Genomic DNA, 15,078 nt, shown 5'->3' on the forward strand with positions numbered 1-15,078 from the left:
TGACTTTATTTAACGATTTTATTCCCTGTATTATAGATGACTCACAAATGTGGCATTCATTGTGTAGCCTTGAACAAAGTTTTAAAAACCTGGTTTGCTCTGTAGCTTTTTGATTCAAAGGGGGGATACCGTATCATTTCAGTTTTTAGTGAGCTGGGTTCACTCGTCTTTGATCCCCTACTTCCTCGAAGCCATTGTCCCCCCCTTCTGTTAAATCTCCTACTTCAGTTGAATGAAGTTGGTTCGCTGCCTTTGATTTCCTCTCTCACAGTGAAATGACTCTCTATTTTTGATTTAATTGATTTAATGAAATTACATTTGATTTTCCATCCCAAAAGAGTGCAAGTCCCAGTAGATAAGTCTTTATAGGGCTCACACATTTGACTTTATGCAACCTGCTCATGCTGTAGAAAACGCGGCGCTACAGAAACTGTAGCTCACCTGATTCCTGTTCAAAAAGCTGTTGCCTAAAGCATTAGTGAATTTGTCAGGTAGGATGAAATGTTACTTATGCTATTTGACCTCACTATTGGATTCTTCAAAAGTCTTGCCTCTGGACTCAAGGCTGATGAAACATATTTTGACTTAAACTGAATCCAAATTAGTCTTTTACCATTTAGCTCGCAAGTTTTCCCCTGAAAGTTCCTCTGAGACTGGACTAGCATTTGAACCTCCCTGATGTCATTTCGGTGCTTAAGCTGTGTGTCTTCAGGCCTCAGGAATTTCTTACATTGAGCACAGACTGATCACTGTGTGAGAGCTTTCTTAATAGCCTAAATTGCACTGCTCGCAGACAGGCGGGACAATCTCAAGTATTAGTTTGACATTTGGGGAAACACAGTTATTTGTTTTCATGCTGAATTCTTGGTGAGATCTACTCCCAAAGATTTAAGTAAGGGGGGTGATTGGCTGCTTTTCACTTCACATCCTTGTACCTGACAATTTTAAGAGGATTGTTTGTTTGTTTGTCTGTTTCTTGAGCCACTTAACACTGATCTCATTTAAGCATAAAACGATGCCTAACTCAAGGGATGAAGTAGTGTTGTGTCTACACATAACAGACAACTTAGGAAAGAAACTGTTTTAAATTGAATCTTTAGGCTTTTTGCCTAACAGCCTGTAACAAAAACACATAATTTGTTCCAATTTCTTTAGCTGAATCCACAAAAAATGCCAAAGATAACACAATTTTACAGGCATAAACTTTTATTTTTGCACCAACAAGGTCATTCCCAAAGAGTTATTAGTACAAACTAGGCATATCTCTGTGTGGTCTGCAGTGTGGGCTGGAAGAATTGAGCAAACTGGACAGCTGAGGACAAACAAAGTGGCTCTCAGTGGGAGGGTGTTTTTTAAGGAGTTGAGGAAACTGGGAGAAATAGTCAAGGTATTCCAAATTACAGAAGAACTGGACAAAAATCAGAGACAACCTGTCTCATGGAACGATGGACTCAAATCTATTCAGTACAATCAAAACATGACAAACGTGTAAGTGAGGGTGAAAAGACTGCAGGAAGATGTTAGAAGAAAACTGCTTCTCTGTCTTACTAGGTTAAATATTTTACTTGTGTACCTAATCCTTCCAGAGGATCAGCTGCCCTCAGGGTTTCCCACCATTGACATGGGCCCCCAGCTGAAAGTGGTGGAGCGTTCTCGGACTGCCACTATGTTATGCGCCGCTAGTGGCAACCCTGACCCAGAAATTACCTGGTTCAAGGATTTCCTCCCGGTCAACACGTCCAATAACAATGGAAGAATCAAGCAGCTCCGCTCAGGTAACCAGTGCTTTTATCCCTCCATTCTTTTGCCTTCTCTTCAATCCCAGATTTTATTTCCACCTTAAGGGTTTTTCCTCCACCATTTTGTTTTATGTCCCCTTCTTAATATCTGCCCCTTAAACCCATTATTTATTTCCCATTCCTACAAAGTTTCTGTTTTTCTTGCCCTTGTTAACCCTTTTTCTTACTCCACTCTCCTCCTGCTATGGATACTGGCTGTATTTCTCAGCTGCCTCTCTTTCTGCTGCTGCTGCTGCTGTTGCTGCTGTTGTTATGAGTTGACTGTATACGGTTGCCAACCCTTCTAAACTCTTCTAAGCCTTTTTAAAAGTGGACTCCCGACTTTTCTCCTAATTCTGAGGTCTTCCTGTGCAAGTCACCATCACAGACAGTTAAAGTTTCTGTAAAAGAATACTAAAAATGTCCCTAAGAGACATCAGTGGGCTACATCTCTAGTAAAAACTCAAAAACTGTATCTACAGACAAGATTTAGCAAAACCAAGTGGTGGTGGCATGTACTGACTGAATGGCCTCTCTAACATAGAGCTCACTGCTGTGACTTACTTGAATAACATTTTGTTTTTCCTGATTTGAGCATCCTGGGTGGATGTGACACTGAGCCCAAGAACATGTATTCGTGTTATCTGAGAAAATCTGATAACAGAATTTCAAAAACCAAAATTGAATAATACGAGGACAGTTTATTCTGTTCCAGTCAAATCATTAATCCATTTCAATCGAGATTTTTTTTTATATTTTTGTTTTTTTCTTGAGCCACAGTAGTGTGTAAGTCCGCTCCCTCCTCAGTCCTCCTTCTGCTTTCAGGGACCGACTCTGGACCTAAAACCCCCTTTCTTGTGATTGGACACCCAAGTCTCTGGCTTCTGTGTGGATATACCAACCTATTTGTTTGTGTCCCTGCTTTTTTTATTATTATTATTATTATCTGGCTCAACCCCCAAGACCCTGCACTGGATTCTTTATTATCTTAATTTATAAAGAAATTAAAAAAAAAACATTTAAAGGATGTAGAAAAATTGTTACAACTTAAATGTAAAATACTTGGTAGTTAGCCATGTTAGCTTTTTTAAGTGGTTATTATTATGATGAAAAATAGCGTGACTTGTATGATTCTTTAAAGTATAAATTTCCATGTCATTACTTTTTTTTGTGGAGTTTTCAAGGTGTTTCTACTAAGTCAACTCCTCTGTGTAACTAATGGTCCGATTGTAATGCAATGTCTATGCTGTTTCTTTTCTCTTTGTATCTTTTTAACCACAGAGTCCTTTGGTAAGTGCTTCTGTTCCAAGGCCCACACCCTCACTGTCCACTTTTCTATATACTGTTCACTAATGTTGCTACTGATTTTGCTGCTGCTCACTTTTACAACTATTGCAGTGTTATTAAAATGCATGGCATACTAACAGTTTTTACACAGCACAAAGCATAGATGTGAACACACCCACTGTAATACACGCACTTGTCTCTCAAAGCACCTGTACATTGTACTGGCTAAAGGTAGATGCCACAAAGAGGACGTACAAACACACACACACACAGACATGCACATAGAAAGACACACACACACTCTGTCAACCTAGATGTAGCTGACCTCACCCTCATCTGTGCACCTGCAGCCCTTCCACGCCCAGAGAATAATATTTTTTCTCCTCACACTCACCTATTTACTTTTCCACTCCTTTGCTAATTCAAATATTCTTTCCCTCACTCACTCACTCACCCTGCCTTTCACTCATCCACTTACTATCTCCAGTCTGCTGTATAAAGTTACCAGTCAATAGCTATGAGCTCTAGATGGCCACTGGTGGAGCCAGGATAAAGAAATCAATCGAGACCACGTTTCAGCCTTCTAGACATTAGCTGTGCATTGTGATAGGCATATATGAAAACATATAAGTCTAGCTGCTGTGGTGTAAAAGTAGTGGTCAGACGTTACACTGCATTAGTGTAAAAAAGAGCTTAGTAAGGATTAACTGTTTTAGAAAGAAGAAGAAACAATCTCGTCTGCTCAGTTTATGGATAGTTGAAAATTTAGTGATGCTGTAATTTCCACTAATTTTCCAACAATCACGTGAAATGTTTTAGACATTTGAATCATTTACTTGATTTAGAAAAACTTCTTTGGCATATAAATGCACAGTGGGCCAAATATGCGATTACTACAGCTTAAATTTTCCTGTAATGTGAGGACTCAGACCTTAGCTTTTCCTCATGTTACACCTTTAAAGGCAGAGTTGTATCTGTTAAATTGCAAATCTACTTTCTGATATATAGTTTAATCTGATTAAAACTGATGTTTTTTGTCATGTTAGTTTATAAATTTTAAAATTTCATTATAAGACTGAGGGGGGGGGAAGTAGAGGCTGGCTTTAGCTTTCATTTCTCATAGGTAGTATTACCTTAAAAAACTTTGCTATACTTTTTTTAAAATACATTTTCAGTTTAGATACCTTAAGATGAGCCTAAGAGACATCAGCTCGACACATGCGTCTGATTTCAGTTGAGCATTTCTTGGCTGACAGTTGATGCCCTGCTGAAAGCGCTCTGATGTGATAAGCCCTATTTTAGTGGTGGCACAAAAGCTTGCGCTTTATCGGTTTGGTAATTTCCTGACCTTTAAATGACTTTACTTTGCGACCACACTGTGCGCACGTCACACAAACAGGTGTGAGTTCATTCCAATAAGTCAGCGCCGCGTGGGGTGTCTGCATTTTTGGTGGAAAATATGCATAGACGTGCTGGGAAAAGTTATCTGAGAACCACGCTGTTGTGATTTCATCAGCGAGAGCAAATGAAGTATGACAGAGTATGAAAATATGTATTTATGATTTATGCAAATACATCACCTTAATTAATCGCTCTCCAGACAGTTGAGTCTTTTAAATCACCATAAAAAATGTTTATTTTGTGCAAAGCTGCATGTCAGCATTTATCACTTAAGGTAGTTCTGAGAGATTAGGGCACATCAAAGGCTTCTGCCACGTTTTTATTGTTTGTTTCTGGTATTATTCCACAACTTGAATAAAAACCCACACCATCTGCCTTTGGCTGAAAATTTGATGTGTTGTGTGTTTAGGATGTGCCTTTCGGCACCACCCAGACAATAATAACATTTTTTAATCAGCCTCTTGCTGTTTTTGGAGCTGTTGTCATCATGCATCACTGTAATTGGCACAGCTGTTTCAGAGAATAGAGACCTGTGATGTGACTGGCTAAGAGTGAATTTACTAGGAAGTCACTGCTCAGATGAACTCAGAAGCCACGAACTAAAATAGCGGGTGCTTGCCTTGCATGGGGCAAATATCGCATTATCTAATAGAGGTTTTAACACACTTTGCAACTAGCAGGATTAAACCTGGTTTCGAGCCATTTAGAGGACAAGAGCAGTTAAAAGCTCATAGTAGTTAATGGACTTAGAGTTCGCCAGTACACTTTTTAGACACCCAGATGAGTGTAGTGCAGACACCCTTCTCCTATAGCCACATCCACCCCTGCTACAAGTCAATAAAGTCCAATCAATAACCCATCTCCTTATAGCTCTGTCACTGTCTATCGCTCTATCTCAGGTCAGTTTTTCCTCTTCTCAGGCTTATTCTGTCTTAGTTTATTCTATTTCCTTTATGCCTCTTCTTCCTCTCGCTCTGTAAGGATCTATATTTTGAGTCTTTCTCTCTAATTTGATTCTTCTCCTTGCCAAGTTACTCCCCACCCCCACCCCCTTCCCCCAGTCCCTCCCTCCCTTATCCCCTTCTCCTTCTGTGGTACTAACATTTTCTTCTTCTTCTCCTTCTCTAATCTCGTGCATTCATTGCCCACTCAGGTGGCACGCCCATACGAGGTAAGACTGCTGGGAGGACCAACATGACACAGTGGCCTGATTCCTTTTCAACCCCTGGTTCCTACTTGTCTCACAGATCTGAAAAGCAGCCCCGGGTGGGTTAATCAATATGGGGTTTAGTCCAAAAGACTCAAGACTCTGTGACATTGGTAAAACTCATCCAACTGCTTCAGATCTGCAGTAGGTGCAAGAGGAGGAATTGGAGTTGAGCAAGCAACTCATTATACTATGACTGTCACCTCCCCTCTTCTCATCCTTCATCCCCTCTTCACACTTTAATTTTTCCATCTCAGCCTCAGCGTTCACTCTGTAACAAAGAAGTCCATTGCTTCCTTCCTCGTCATGTTGTGATCTCTCTTTCGTACCCATCAGTTTAACCACCGTTCACATCGACCGTGTTTCCAATCAAACGCATGATATGTTTACAACTTGGTTTTCTTTCTTTGTTGCTTAGTTTGAGGTGAAAAAGCGTACTCACTTCTACCTCTGTTTGTTTGTTTGTTGCTTTTTAAATTTTTGTGACCTGAATTTCTTTTTTTTTTTTTCTCTCTTTTTCTCAGAGGTCTTGACCTAAGCTTGGCCTGGCCTCTCCTTCTACCTTGTCTCTATTTGCCCAATCAAACGTCCCAGTTTTGTTTTTCCTCCCAGCTGTTATTCGCTCAGGCTGAAAAGTCCAGATGGCAAAGACTCAGACACACACTTGCAAACATGAGTGCGCTCACACGCACACATAAATTCTCAAATCTCCACACGCACACACACAGAAACACACATACTTTCATGGTTTTTACCATTACCTCTCTCTTTACCTCTCTCATTACCGATAAAAAGCCCCAAACAACCACTTTTTTGATAAAGTTTTTATGGGCGCTTTTTTGCCTTACCACACCATCTTTAAAGAACCTCTGGTTGACTCTTTTTTTGACAGTTTTTCTATTTTCAGGGAGCGAGAAAACATCGGTCCCTTCCCAAGGCTTTGCGTATGTCGTTCTTTTTTTTTTTTCCCATCTGTTGGCCTTGACGGAGGTCGGTTGATGTCTTTACCTCCTTATTGGGTGTGTTTTAAATTGACATCACACTCCTGATCCCATTGGTGGATCCGAAAGGGTTGGGGAAATCTTATTGCCATGGCAATATCTTTTGTCAGACGTTATCCTTGGAAAATGAAACATGATTTGTTGCTTAATGTAACTGCATCTCAATTTTCAGCATTTTTTTTTCTTCTCAAAATACAGTGACGGATTTCTGCGCATTCTAGCTGTTTGTTTCATTTGCTTTGCATGAAGACCGCATTCTCCTTTTTTGTAGGTTTTGTTTTGGTCTTTTGGGTTGTTTTTCTCTTTTTTTCTTTTTTCTTTTTTTCATATTTTGAAATCAGGAAGCTGACCCTTGTTTTGGGCAGATTCTTGCTGAAAGTGGTAGAAACTTGTTAAAGTCGCTCTATAGATTTGGCTCTGTTTGTACCCCTACTTTCCTCAGAATGAGTTCAGCCTGTTTGTTTTCTGAAAATGCCCACAGACTCATTTATTCTTATTCTTTCTGCAGTTTTTTTTTTTACCATTTATATGTTAATGTATATACTTACTATATCAAAATTCCTAATGTCTTCCACTTCTGTGTGATTGCTCTTTCTTCTGTCTGTCTGTCTGTCTGTGTGACTCTCTGTCCTCTCTTTATCTTTTTGCTCTTCCTCTCCGTCCCTCCATGCATCCAGGTGCCCTCCAGATAGAGATGAGTGAGGAGTCAGACCAGGGGAAGTATGAGTGTGTTGCTACCAACAGGGATGGGACACGTTATTCCACCCCAGCTAACCTTTATGTAAGAGGTAAGAGTTTGAACACTTTTTTTATGATGATGCAACAATTCTAATGATTATGTGTGGATGAGATGAAATTTACACACACGTATCAGTAGATAGACCTATATTAGGAATATATCTAATTTATTAACATGATACAATGCTTTTAAGTAGACTATATTTTATAGTTTTTAGCTATCGAGCAATGAAACTGGATGGTTTAAGAATGAGCGCTCTTAAGGCTGGCCTAAATGTTTCACTCGAGTCACTTATCTCTTTGCCCTGCCTTCTTAGCCTTTAGACCTCAGAGAAAAACCAAATCATTGTCTGGTTAAAACTTGTATTTCTCTCCAAATCTGACAGCCATCTCACCTCCTCAGGCGCTGTCTTCCCCTCTGCTCCTTCAGCACACGCACGTTCACACGCATACCCACGAAATGTTTGAATCTCGGAGACATTTTTATTCCTGGGGCCTTTTGCTCTGTTGTCTGCCTTCAACCCACCCCTTAAAAAAGGTCTTAAACAGTGGAGCATCTTTTTTTTTCTTTTTTTCTGACTCCAACATGGCTCATGGGGATACATAGCAAACACTGAATTCACACACATTAGGATACACACCTATGTCATATATAAAATCCACATGCACGTACACATAAACACAAACAGCATACAGTCAGTGATGTGTGTCTAACAGTGCTTGCAGGGCCAGGGAAATCTTGCAGAGCTGCTCAGTGAGTGTTTGACAGGCAGTCTATGGAGACAGCTGGCAGAGGAGCCTGCCTTAAACAGGAACGCTTTCACCAACGTTGGCCATGTATGGCCTCCTTTTCTTTCCTGTCCTCCCCTCACACGTTCTTGCCCTTCCTTGCTCGTTCTCTTGTCCTTTCTGTTTTTTGCCACCTTGCAAAGCTCTTTTTGTCTAACATATCTCTCTTTGTCTTGTATTCTCTTTCTGATATTTTGCATTTTCCTGTCTTTTCTTCCTCCTCCCGCCATGTCATATCTCCCACTGCAGAGCTGCGAGAAGGTTGGTACTGTAACGACCGAGTGGTTCTCTCGAGTCCTGAGTTGTTGTTTTTTGCCTTTTTTCTTCCATTAAACTGACACTTTCTGTTTGTGTGGCTCAGCTGTGGGCTGTGTGCAATACTGAAAGTCTAAACCCGCCTGTACATTTTACTCCAGAGTAATATACCATGTGCTGTTTTTCCATGTGAATGCATGTGTGTGTGTGTTGTGATTTTTGCTCTCCTTTTTTCTGTCTTTTATGTTCATAAAATTTTAAAATTCACATTAATAAAACATCTTGATATCACATGCACCCTAATGGTAGTGTACCAGACTGTTCAAATGCTTGTACTCTAACTTGAATGTCATAAAACTTTATCTCAGAGCTCAAACCTCCTGATTGTTCTCCGTCGCTCTGCACAATCATTAAATTGTAATTGTTTGTCTTCTCTTGCCTTCTTTGCCGTTTGGTCCAGTGCGCCGTGTCCCCCCTCGCTTTTCCATTCCTCCGGCGGATAGCGAAATCATGCCAGGAGGGAACGTCAACATCACCTGCGTGGCGGTAGGCTCACCCATGCCATATGTGAAATGGATGCTGGGGGCAGAAGACCTGACGCCAGAGGACGACATGCCCATTGGCCGCAATGTACTAGAACTGACTGACGTACGCCAGTCCAACAATTACACGTGCGTTGCCATGTCAACGCTAGGTGTGATTGAGGCAGTGGCACAGATTATAGTTAAAGGTGAGTAGTGGAAAGGATAGGAACAAAAGAGTTATACACCAACCTTAATCGAGGGCGATTTTGCTTATGACTTTGTAATAAGGCAGAACTGCAGTACTCTCTTTCTCTCTGTTTAACATGTATTTTTATTACAAAAGAATTAAAAAGTAAGACAGTAAAGAAACTTATTTGGATGAGAGCTCCTTTATATACAGATGTTAAAAATATGTATTGAAGAGGAAAGTAATGAGTGCATCTAATGAACACACTAAAGATGCAGTTCTGTACTATATGGACGCAGACAAATAGTCACTGAATACATTTGAAGCAGATACAAAGACAACTACATGTTTTACAGTTAATTAAAATTAAGAGGAAACTATTATAATGGAAGCCAGAAAAAAGGTTAGTAACCAAACACTCTCCACCAAGCAAACAATCACAAAAAAACAATGTCACTAGCTGCAACCTCCAAACCCTCACACAGCTAACTTAGTGCAAACACACAGCTAACTAGCTGCAACCACTCACATGGCACTCTGGCGCCAGAGCTCACCTTTCTCTGCCCTTAAATACCTTTAATTGCTGACGTGAGTCAGCTGTACGATAGAAAAAGGTGGCACCTAAGGCAGGAGAGATGGTAGGACACGCCCACACAGGCAACTTCAGGAGGAGGCCCTGCTAGGGCCGTAACATGGACTTATGAGATTTAGTTAGATTTGTTTTGTTATGGTTTAGATTGGAAAAGGCTCTTTTTTATTGCTGTAACAGCTGTATCAGTTTGAATACTTAATTATTTCAAGAGGGTTAATTTGGTTTCAAATGCAACTCTATTCCTTGGGGAGCTGCTTTAAGCAAATGGAAATCAAAAGACAGTGTAGTGATGTGCAAATCTAAACTCAGTATTGTATGAAAAACGTGTTAAATACTGAAGCTGAGATTTTACTGTTGTAGTTACTTTGTGAAGAATGTGCTGATTTTGAATTGAGTTCCTGTAACTCTCAGAAAAGTTGGAACAGGGGTAAGAAAGAAAATTTGTGTTTTAAGAAAGTTCTTAGGAATAACGCCTGTTGGAGTATCTTTCAGCTATTTAGGCAAATGGGTAACAGGTAGCTAACGTAATGATATACTGTATGAAAAGAGCATCCATAGAGACTTTTAAAGTCTTTCAGAAGGAAAAATGGGGATTGTCATCACAAAAATTAAAAAGAAATGTTGAAATTTAAAGAGCTTGTGGTAAATCTATGTACTCAAAGGACAAGACCTAGAACAATATTGAATTACTATGATCTTCATGGCCTCAAGTGGCACTACATTAAAAACTGACCTAATGGGTTTGTGAAAATCTCTCTTTGAGCTCAATGAACAATGCTTGTCATGGTTTCTACTGTAAGACTTCACCATGCAATGAATAAATAAACATGAAAAGTGTAAGGCAAAAATCCAGAAAGAGTTGCACGAGTTACACTGTATGAGTTCTGGGCCTGAACTCATGTAAGATTGTAAGACTCAGTCAAAAATATGAAATTCTTCTTTAAAAAAAATCAAGAACTGCATCCTGTGGGCTACCAGTAAACTAGTCTTACTTCTGTCAGCAAGACAATACCAAGCCATGTCTATACATTAAACTAGCACAGCTTTGCAGTAAAATGCTGTTAAGTGGTCTTAAATTCATTGCGTGTTTCTCTTCAAGACAAAATATTTAGAGAATTAATTAAAAAAAATATATATGACAAAGAAGGCCCTGATCTGCTGAGCAGCTTAAATCCTATCAAGAAACACTGAGAAAATGTTGCTTGGGGCGCTTAAAAAAGAGGTGATGCACTAGAGTGCTAAACGTGTCTCTGCCCAGCTGTCTATTACAATAAACAATAAAATATGTCTCGTCTTTTTTCCACACTTCAGCTTTGCCAAAGGCTCCTGGCATGCCTGTGGTGACAGAGAGAACTGCAACAAGCATCACTCTCACCTGGGATTCTGGAAACCCTGAACCCGTCTCCTACTATATCATACAGGTATAACAGACTTGTAAGCACGTAAACATTACCTCCCTCACAGCACTATATGTACACAAATTGCTGAGACACACATTATACAACTCGAATTCCAAGAAACTTGGGATGTATAATGCTGTATACATAAAACACAATCCAGTGAATTCCAGATCTCATAAACCAATATTTTCAGAACAATGCACAGAAAGCTTGAATTGAGGCATTTTATCATTTTATTAAAAATACAAAACGTGGAACAATTTCGCAATAATGTTCCTCAATGTAAACGTGTAAAGACTTGTTATCTAGAATAAATAATATCGTTAAAGGATTTAGAAAATGTCATGTTTTCTATGTTCTGTTGTAAATAAAAAATGCTATTTATGAATTATTGCATTCTCTGCATACCCAGAGTCTTAGCACTAGGATTTATCAATATAAACTGTTATTATGTTGGCCTCAAGCCTACTTAGTATGGCTGCGAAGGCAGGAATCCCTGTTTCTCCCAATACTAATAACCTCCCTCGAAGTGTTCAAAGTAAATCTGGTGTCCTGTGAATACTCCCTACTGACAGTGGTAAATTCATAAAAGAGAATGAATTAACAGTACTATGGTTAACAGTAGTATTGAAATACTCACTTTCTAAATTGCAGGACTCCTGCATGAAACATGAATTGCCAAATTTCACTCTGTACATTTCAATGTAAATCTAGATGAGTAGATGCAGGTATGGTTTTACATAGTTTTGATGTATTTATGTATACAGACACAGCTGTAGCTGTTAACTCAATACAAAGTTGTTTATTGCAGCTTGAATTCAGTCTGTACTACTTCTTCTTCCCCTTTTCATCTCTTGTTTCATCTAGCATCGCGCCAAAGGCTCAGAGGACCCCTATAAAGAGATTGATGGCATTGCTACAACACGCTATAGTGTGGGCGGCCTGAGTCCTTACTCTCACTATGACTTTCGGGTGGCAGCTGTCAACACCATTGGTCAGGGCCCCTCCAGCGAGGTGGTGGAGGCTCGCACAGCTGAGCAGGCCCCCTCCTCACCTCCTCGCCAGGTCAGGATGATGCCTTTATTTGACAAAGTGGAAAGCAGTTTTTACAGCGATAAAAATGTTCTTTCCAAATATGGATCGAGGCTATTTTTGACTCTGAGACAGCCGTTGCTGGAGCTGTCTGTCCATCCTGTTCTATTCTCATAAAAGCTTTGAGGGAATTTCAAATTTGGTACAAGCATACATACTGGAATGATTAGAATTTGTTCAAAGGGCCATATACCAGGATTTATTTCACTAATTATTGCAAACTATGGTATACAAAAATGTGGAATTGGATAAAATATCACAGTGATGGCATTTTAGCCAAAATAAATCATCATAATTTTCTATAAAATACATGTTTCTTATATTTATATAGGGTTTTAAATCATTTACATTTGGTCAGAGACCAAATTTTTCTAAGGCTTCACCTCACATATTATACATTTTACATATCATAACATTTCATATTACATGTAGAGAGATATGGATGTAATATGCAACTTGACTAGTTAGGCATATAAATACAAATTGGTATTTCTGGTTCAATATGAGGATGCATTTATGTAACCTCTATTTTAATGCATTTCAGTGTGTGCTGTTTTCCAGTGCTGTGACAAACTTTTTTCCCCCTTCTTGATTTCTTAGTTTTATTTTTGTTTTGTTTTTGCATATTTGTCATGTTTACATCTCTCCAATCATCAAACAACTTTTAATATTAGACAAAGATAAGTAAATACAAAATGCAGTTTTTACACAATGGTTTCATTTCTTTATGGAAAAAACATGCCAAACTTCCCAGGTTCTGCATCAAAAAAGTAATCAGTCCTCCTTTTTCAATTATTAATTAATTGTGATTAATCATGTTTTTGCAAAGAGTTCAGTTGAACTAGCCACATCCAGACCTGATTACTTCTAGGACTGCTGAATCAAGAAACCCCTTGCATATCTGACACCTGTCTGACAAAATGAAGTAGGCCAAAAGATCTTTTTTTAAAGTAACACATTGTGCCACAATCTACAAACAACTCAATAATAGCTGACAAACAAAGACACTGACATCTATCAGTCTGGAAGATGTTACAAAGCCATTTGTAAGGCTTTAGGACCCCATTGAACCCTGATGTAAACCATTATTTACAAATTGAGAAAACTTGGAACAGTGGTGAACCTTCCCAGGATTGGCCAGCCTACCGAAATTACTCCAAGAGTACATCGGTGACTTATCCAGGAGGGCGCAAAAGAACCCAGAATAACATCTAAAGAACTGCCAGCTCACTTGTCTCAGTTAAGGTCTTACAGCTGGTGTAAAACTAACACAGCATTTCAATACAAAGAACTTACCAATAGTCAAACATGGTGGTGGTAGTGCGATGGCACTTTCACACGCGCAATATTGACATGTCAACCAAAACGTACACCTTCTATAGATGAAGGGTCTTTTCCCCCTAGACTTAAATGCGATCATTGTCCGTTTGGCAACCACATAAACTGTCCCCTGTTGCCTATTAGCAGAATCCAGGTTTAAACTTTCTCCACATTTGTGTCACTTTTGCACTTGGTGTTTAATTTTACTCTTTTTATTTGTAGGTCATAGGTCGGATGCTGAGCGCCACAACAGCAATGATCCACTGGGATGAGCCTGAGGAACCTAATGGACAGGTGGTTGGTTACAGAGTGTACTACACCTCTGACAATTCGCTGCCAGTGAACCAGGTGTGTATTCCTGTGTGTGTGGTTTGGCTTATTGTTATTGTTACTATTTATGCATAACAGATGATAACTTGTGTTGCCAAGATGTATAAGGTATGAGAGTGTATCTGTGTGCCTGCTTGCATTCATGCATTGTGTTGTGCACCGGTGTTGTGCAGTGGGAGAAGCAGATGGTGCGTGGATCCAGCTTCATCACCATCCAGGATTTGACTCCTAACAAGACTTATTACATCCGAGTGCTGGCCTTTACCTCTGTAGGAGATGGCCCCTTGTCCCAGGACCTGCAGATTATAGCCAAGACTGGAGGTAAAATAAGAGAAGCAAATGGCATATAATGGTTAAGATTATGTAGTCTTAGTGTTCTTTAAACAATCCTCTTCCCCTTTAGTTCCTTCTCAACCATTAGATTTTAAGGGTGAGGCAAAGTCTGAAACCAGTATCCTGTTGTCCTGGGTGGCTCCAACGACCCAGGGTGGCCCAGATAACCAGATTACAGGATATGAACTTGTTTACCGACGAGCTGACAACACAGAAGAGGTAAAGATGGGGAGATAAAAAAAATTGTCACTAAATGGGCTGTTTTCATAAATGTATAATTTTATAGGTAAAGTTGTGGTCAGAAGTTTACCTAAACCCATCATTGGTATGAATGTCATGATCATTTTGGACGTTGAATGTTTTCTTTGAACTGTTCAGTTTTCAGGGTGGTATGATTGTACAGAAAAGAAAACTTTAATGACTTTAAAAAACATGAATTGAGTGCACAAGTTTGAATTTAATGATTTATTTATTTCTCGAGTCCACACAGGCTCAACAGGGCACGCAAACAGGCTCAATTTGAATCTTGATTCTTTTAATCATTGGTGATCGTGACTGATTACAACTGGTAGTTTCTCTTTTCCCGCATAACATGGATTAGTTTCACAGCAGTTGTTGGATTGACCAATTTTTTAAAACAATGGGAAAAACGAGTAAAGAAACAGAACAATGATCCCAAACACACATCAAAACCATTTTTGATATGTTTGATGTTACGTTTTTGGAAGGGCTTCCCAAAGCCCCAACATCAACTCTATTGAAAATTTGTGGATCAGCCAGTTCTGTCTCAGGAAACCAACCATTTCAAACAAACTCTGCTAATTCTGCCAGTTCAGCAAACAGT

At 39.4% G+C, this 15,078-nt stretch overlaps 1 protein-coding gene across 5 annotated transcripts in view; it reads left to right on the forward strand.

Annotated features, from left to right (window-relative positions):
• ptprdb (protein tyrosine phosphatase receptor type Db) overlaps window positions 1–15,078 on the forward strand; it is a 164,293-nt gene that overhangs the window by 114,127 nt on the left and 35,088 nt on the right. For 2 of the 5 annotated variants that reach the window (XM_085459465.1, XM_085459467.1), the window contains exons 8-16: window positions 1,587–1,775; window positions 7,352–7,462; window positions 8,451–8,462; window positions 8,917–9,186; window positions 11,071–11,180; window positions 12,027–12,224; window positions 13,794–13,919; window positions 14,075–14,222; window positions 14,305–14,453. In XM_085459465.1, the coding sequence (XP_085315591.1) occupies window positions 1,587–1,775; window positions 7,352–7,462; window positions 8,451–8,462; window positions 8,917–9,186; window positions 11,071–11,180; window positions 12,027–12,224; window positions 13,794–13,919; window positions 14,075–14,222; window positions 14,305–14,453 (1,313 nt within the window). Of the gene's footprint in view, window positions 1–1,586; window positions 1,776–3,059; window positions 3,069–5,619; window positions 5,638–7,351; window positions 7,463–8,450; window positions 8,463–8,916; window positions 9,187–11,070; window positions 11,181–12,026; window positions 12,225–13,793; window positions 13,920–14,074; window positions 14,223–14,304; window positions 14,454–15,078 lie in introns of all 5 variants that reach the window. The other 3 variants (XM_085459466.1, XM_085459470.1, XM_085459469.1) reach the window with 2 other exon arrangements.

This window comes from Copadichromis virginalis, linkage group LG6 (genome assembly GCF_057382275.1).
Source record: "Copadichromis virginalis isolate Kocher_CV1m ecotype Utaka linkage group LG6, C_Virginalis_male_GT1.1, whole genome shotgun sequence".
NCBI lineage: Eukaryota > Metazoa > Chordata > Actinopteri > Cichliformes > Cichlidae > Copadichromis > Copadichromis virginalis.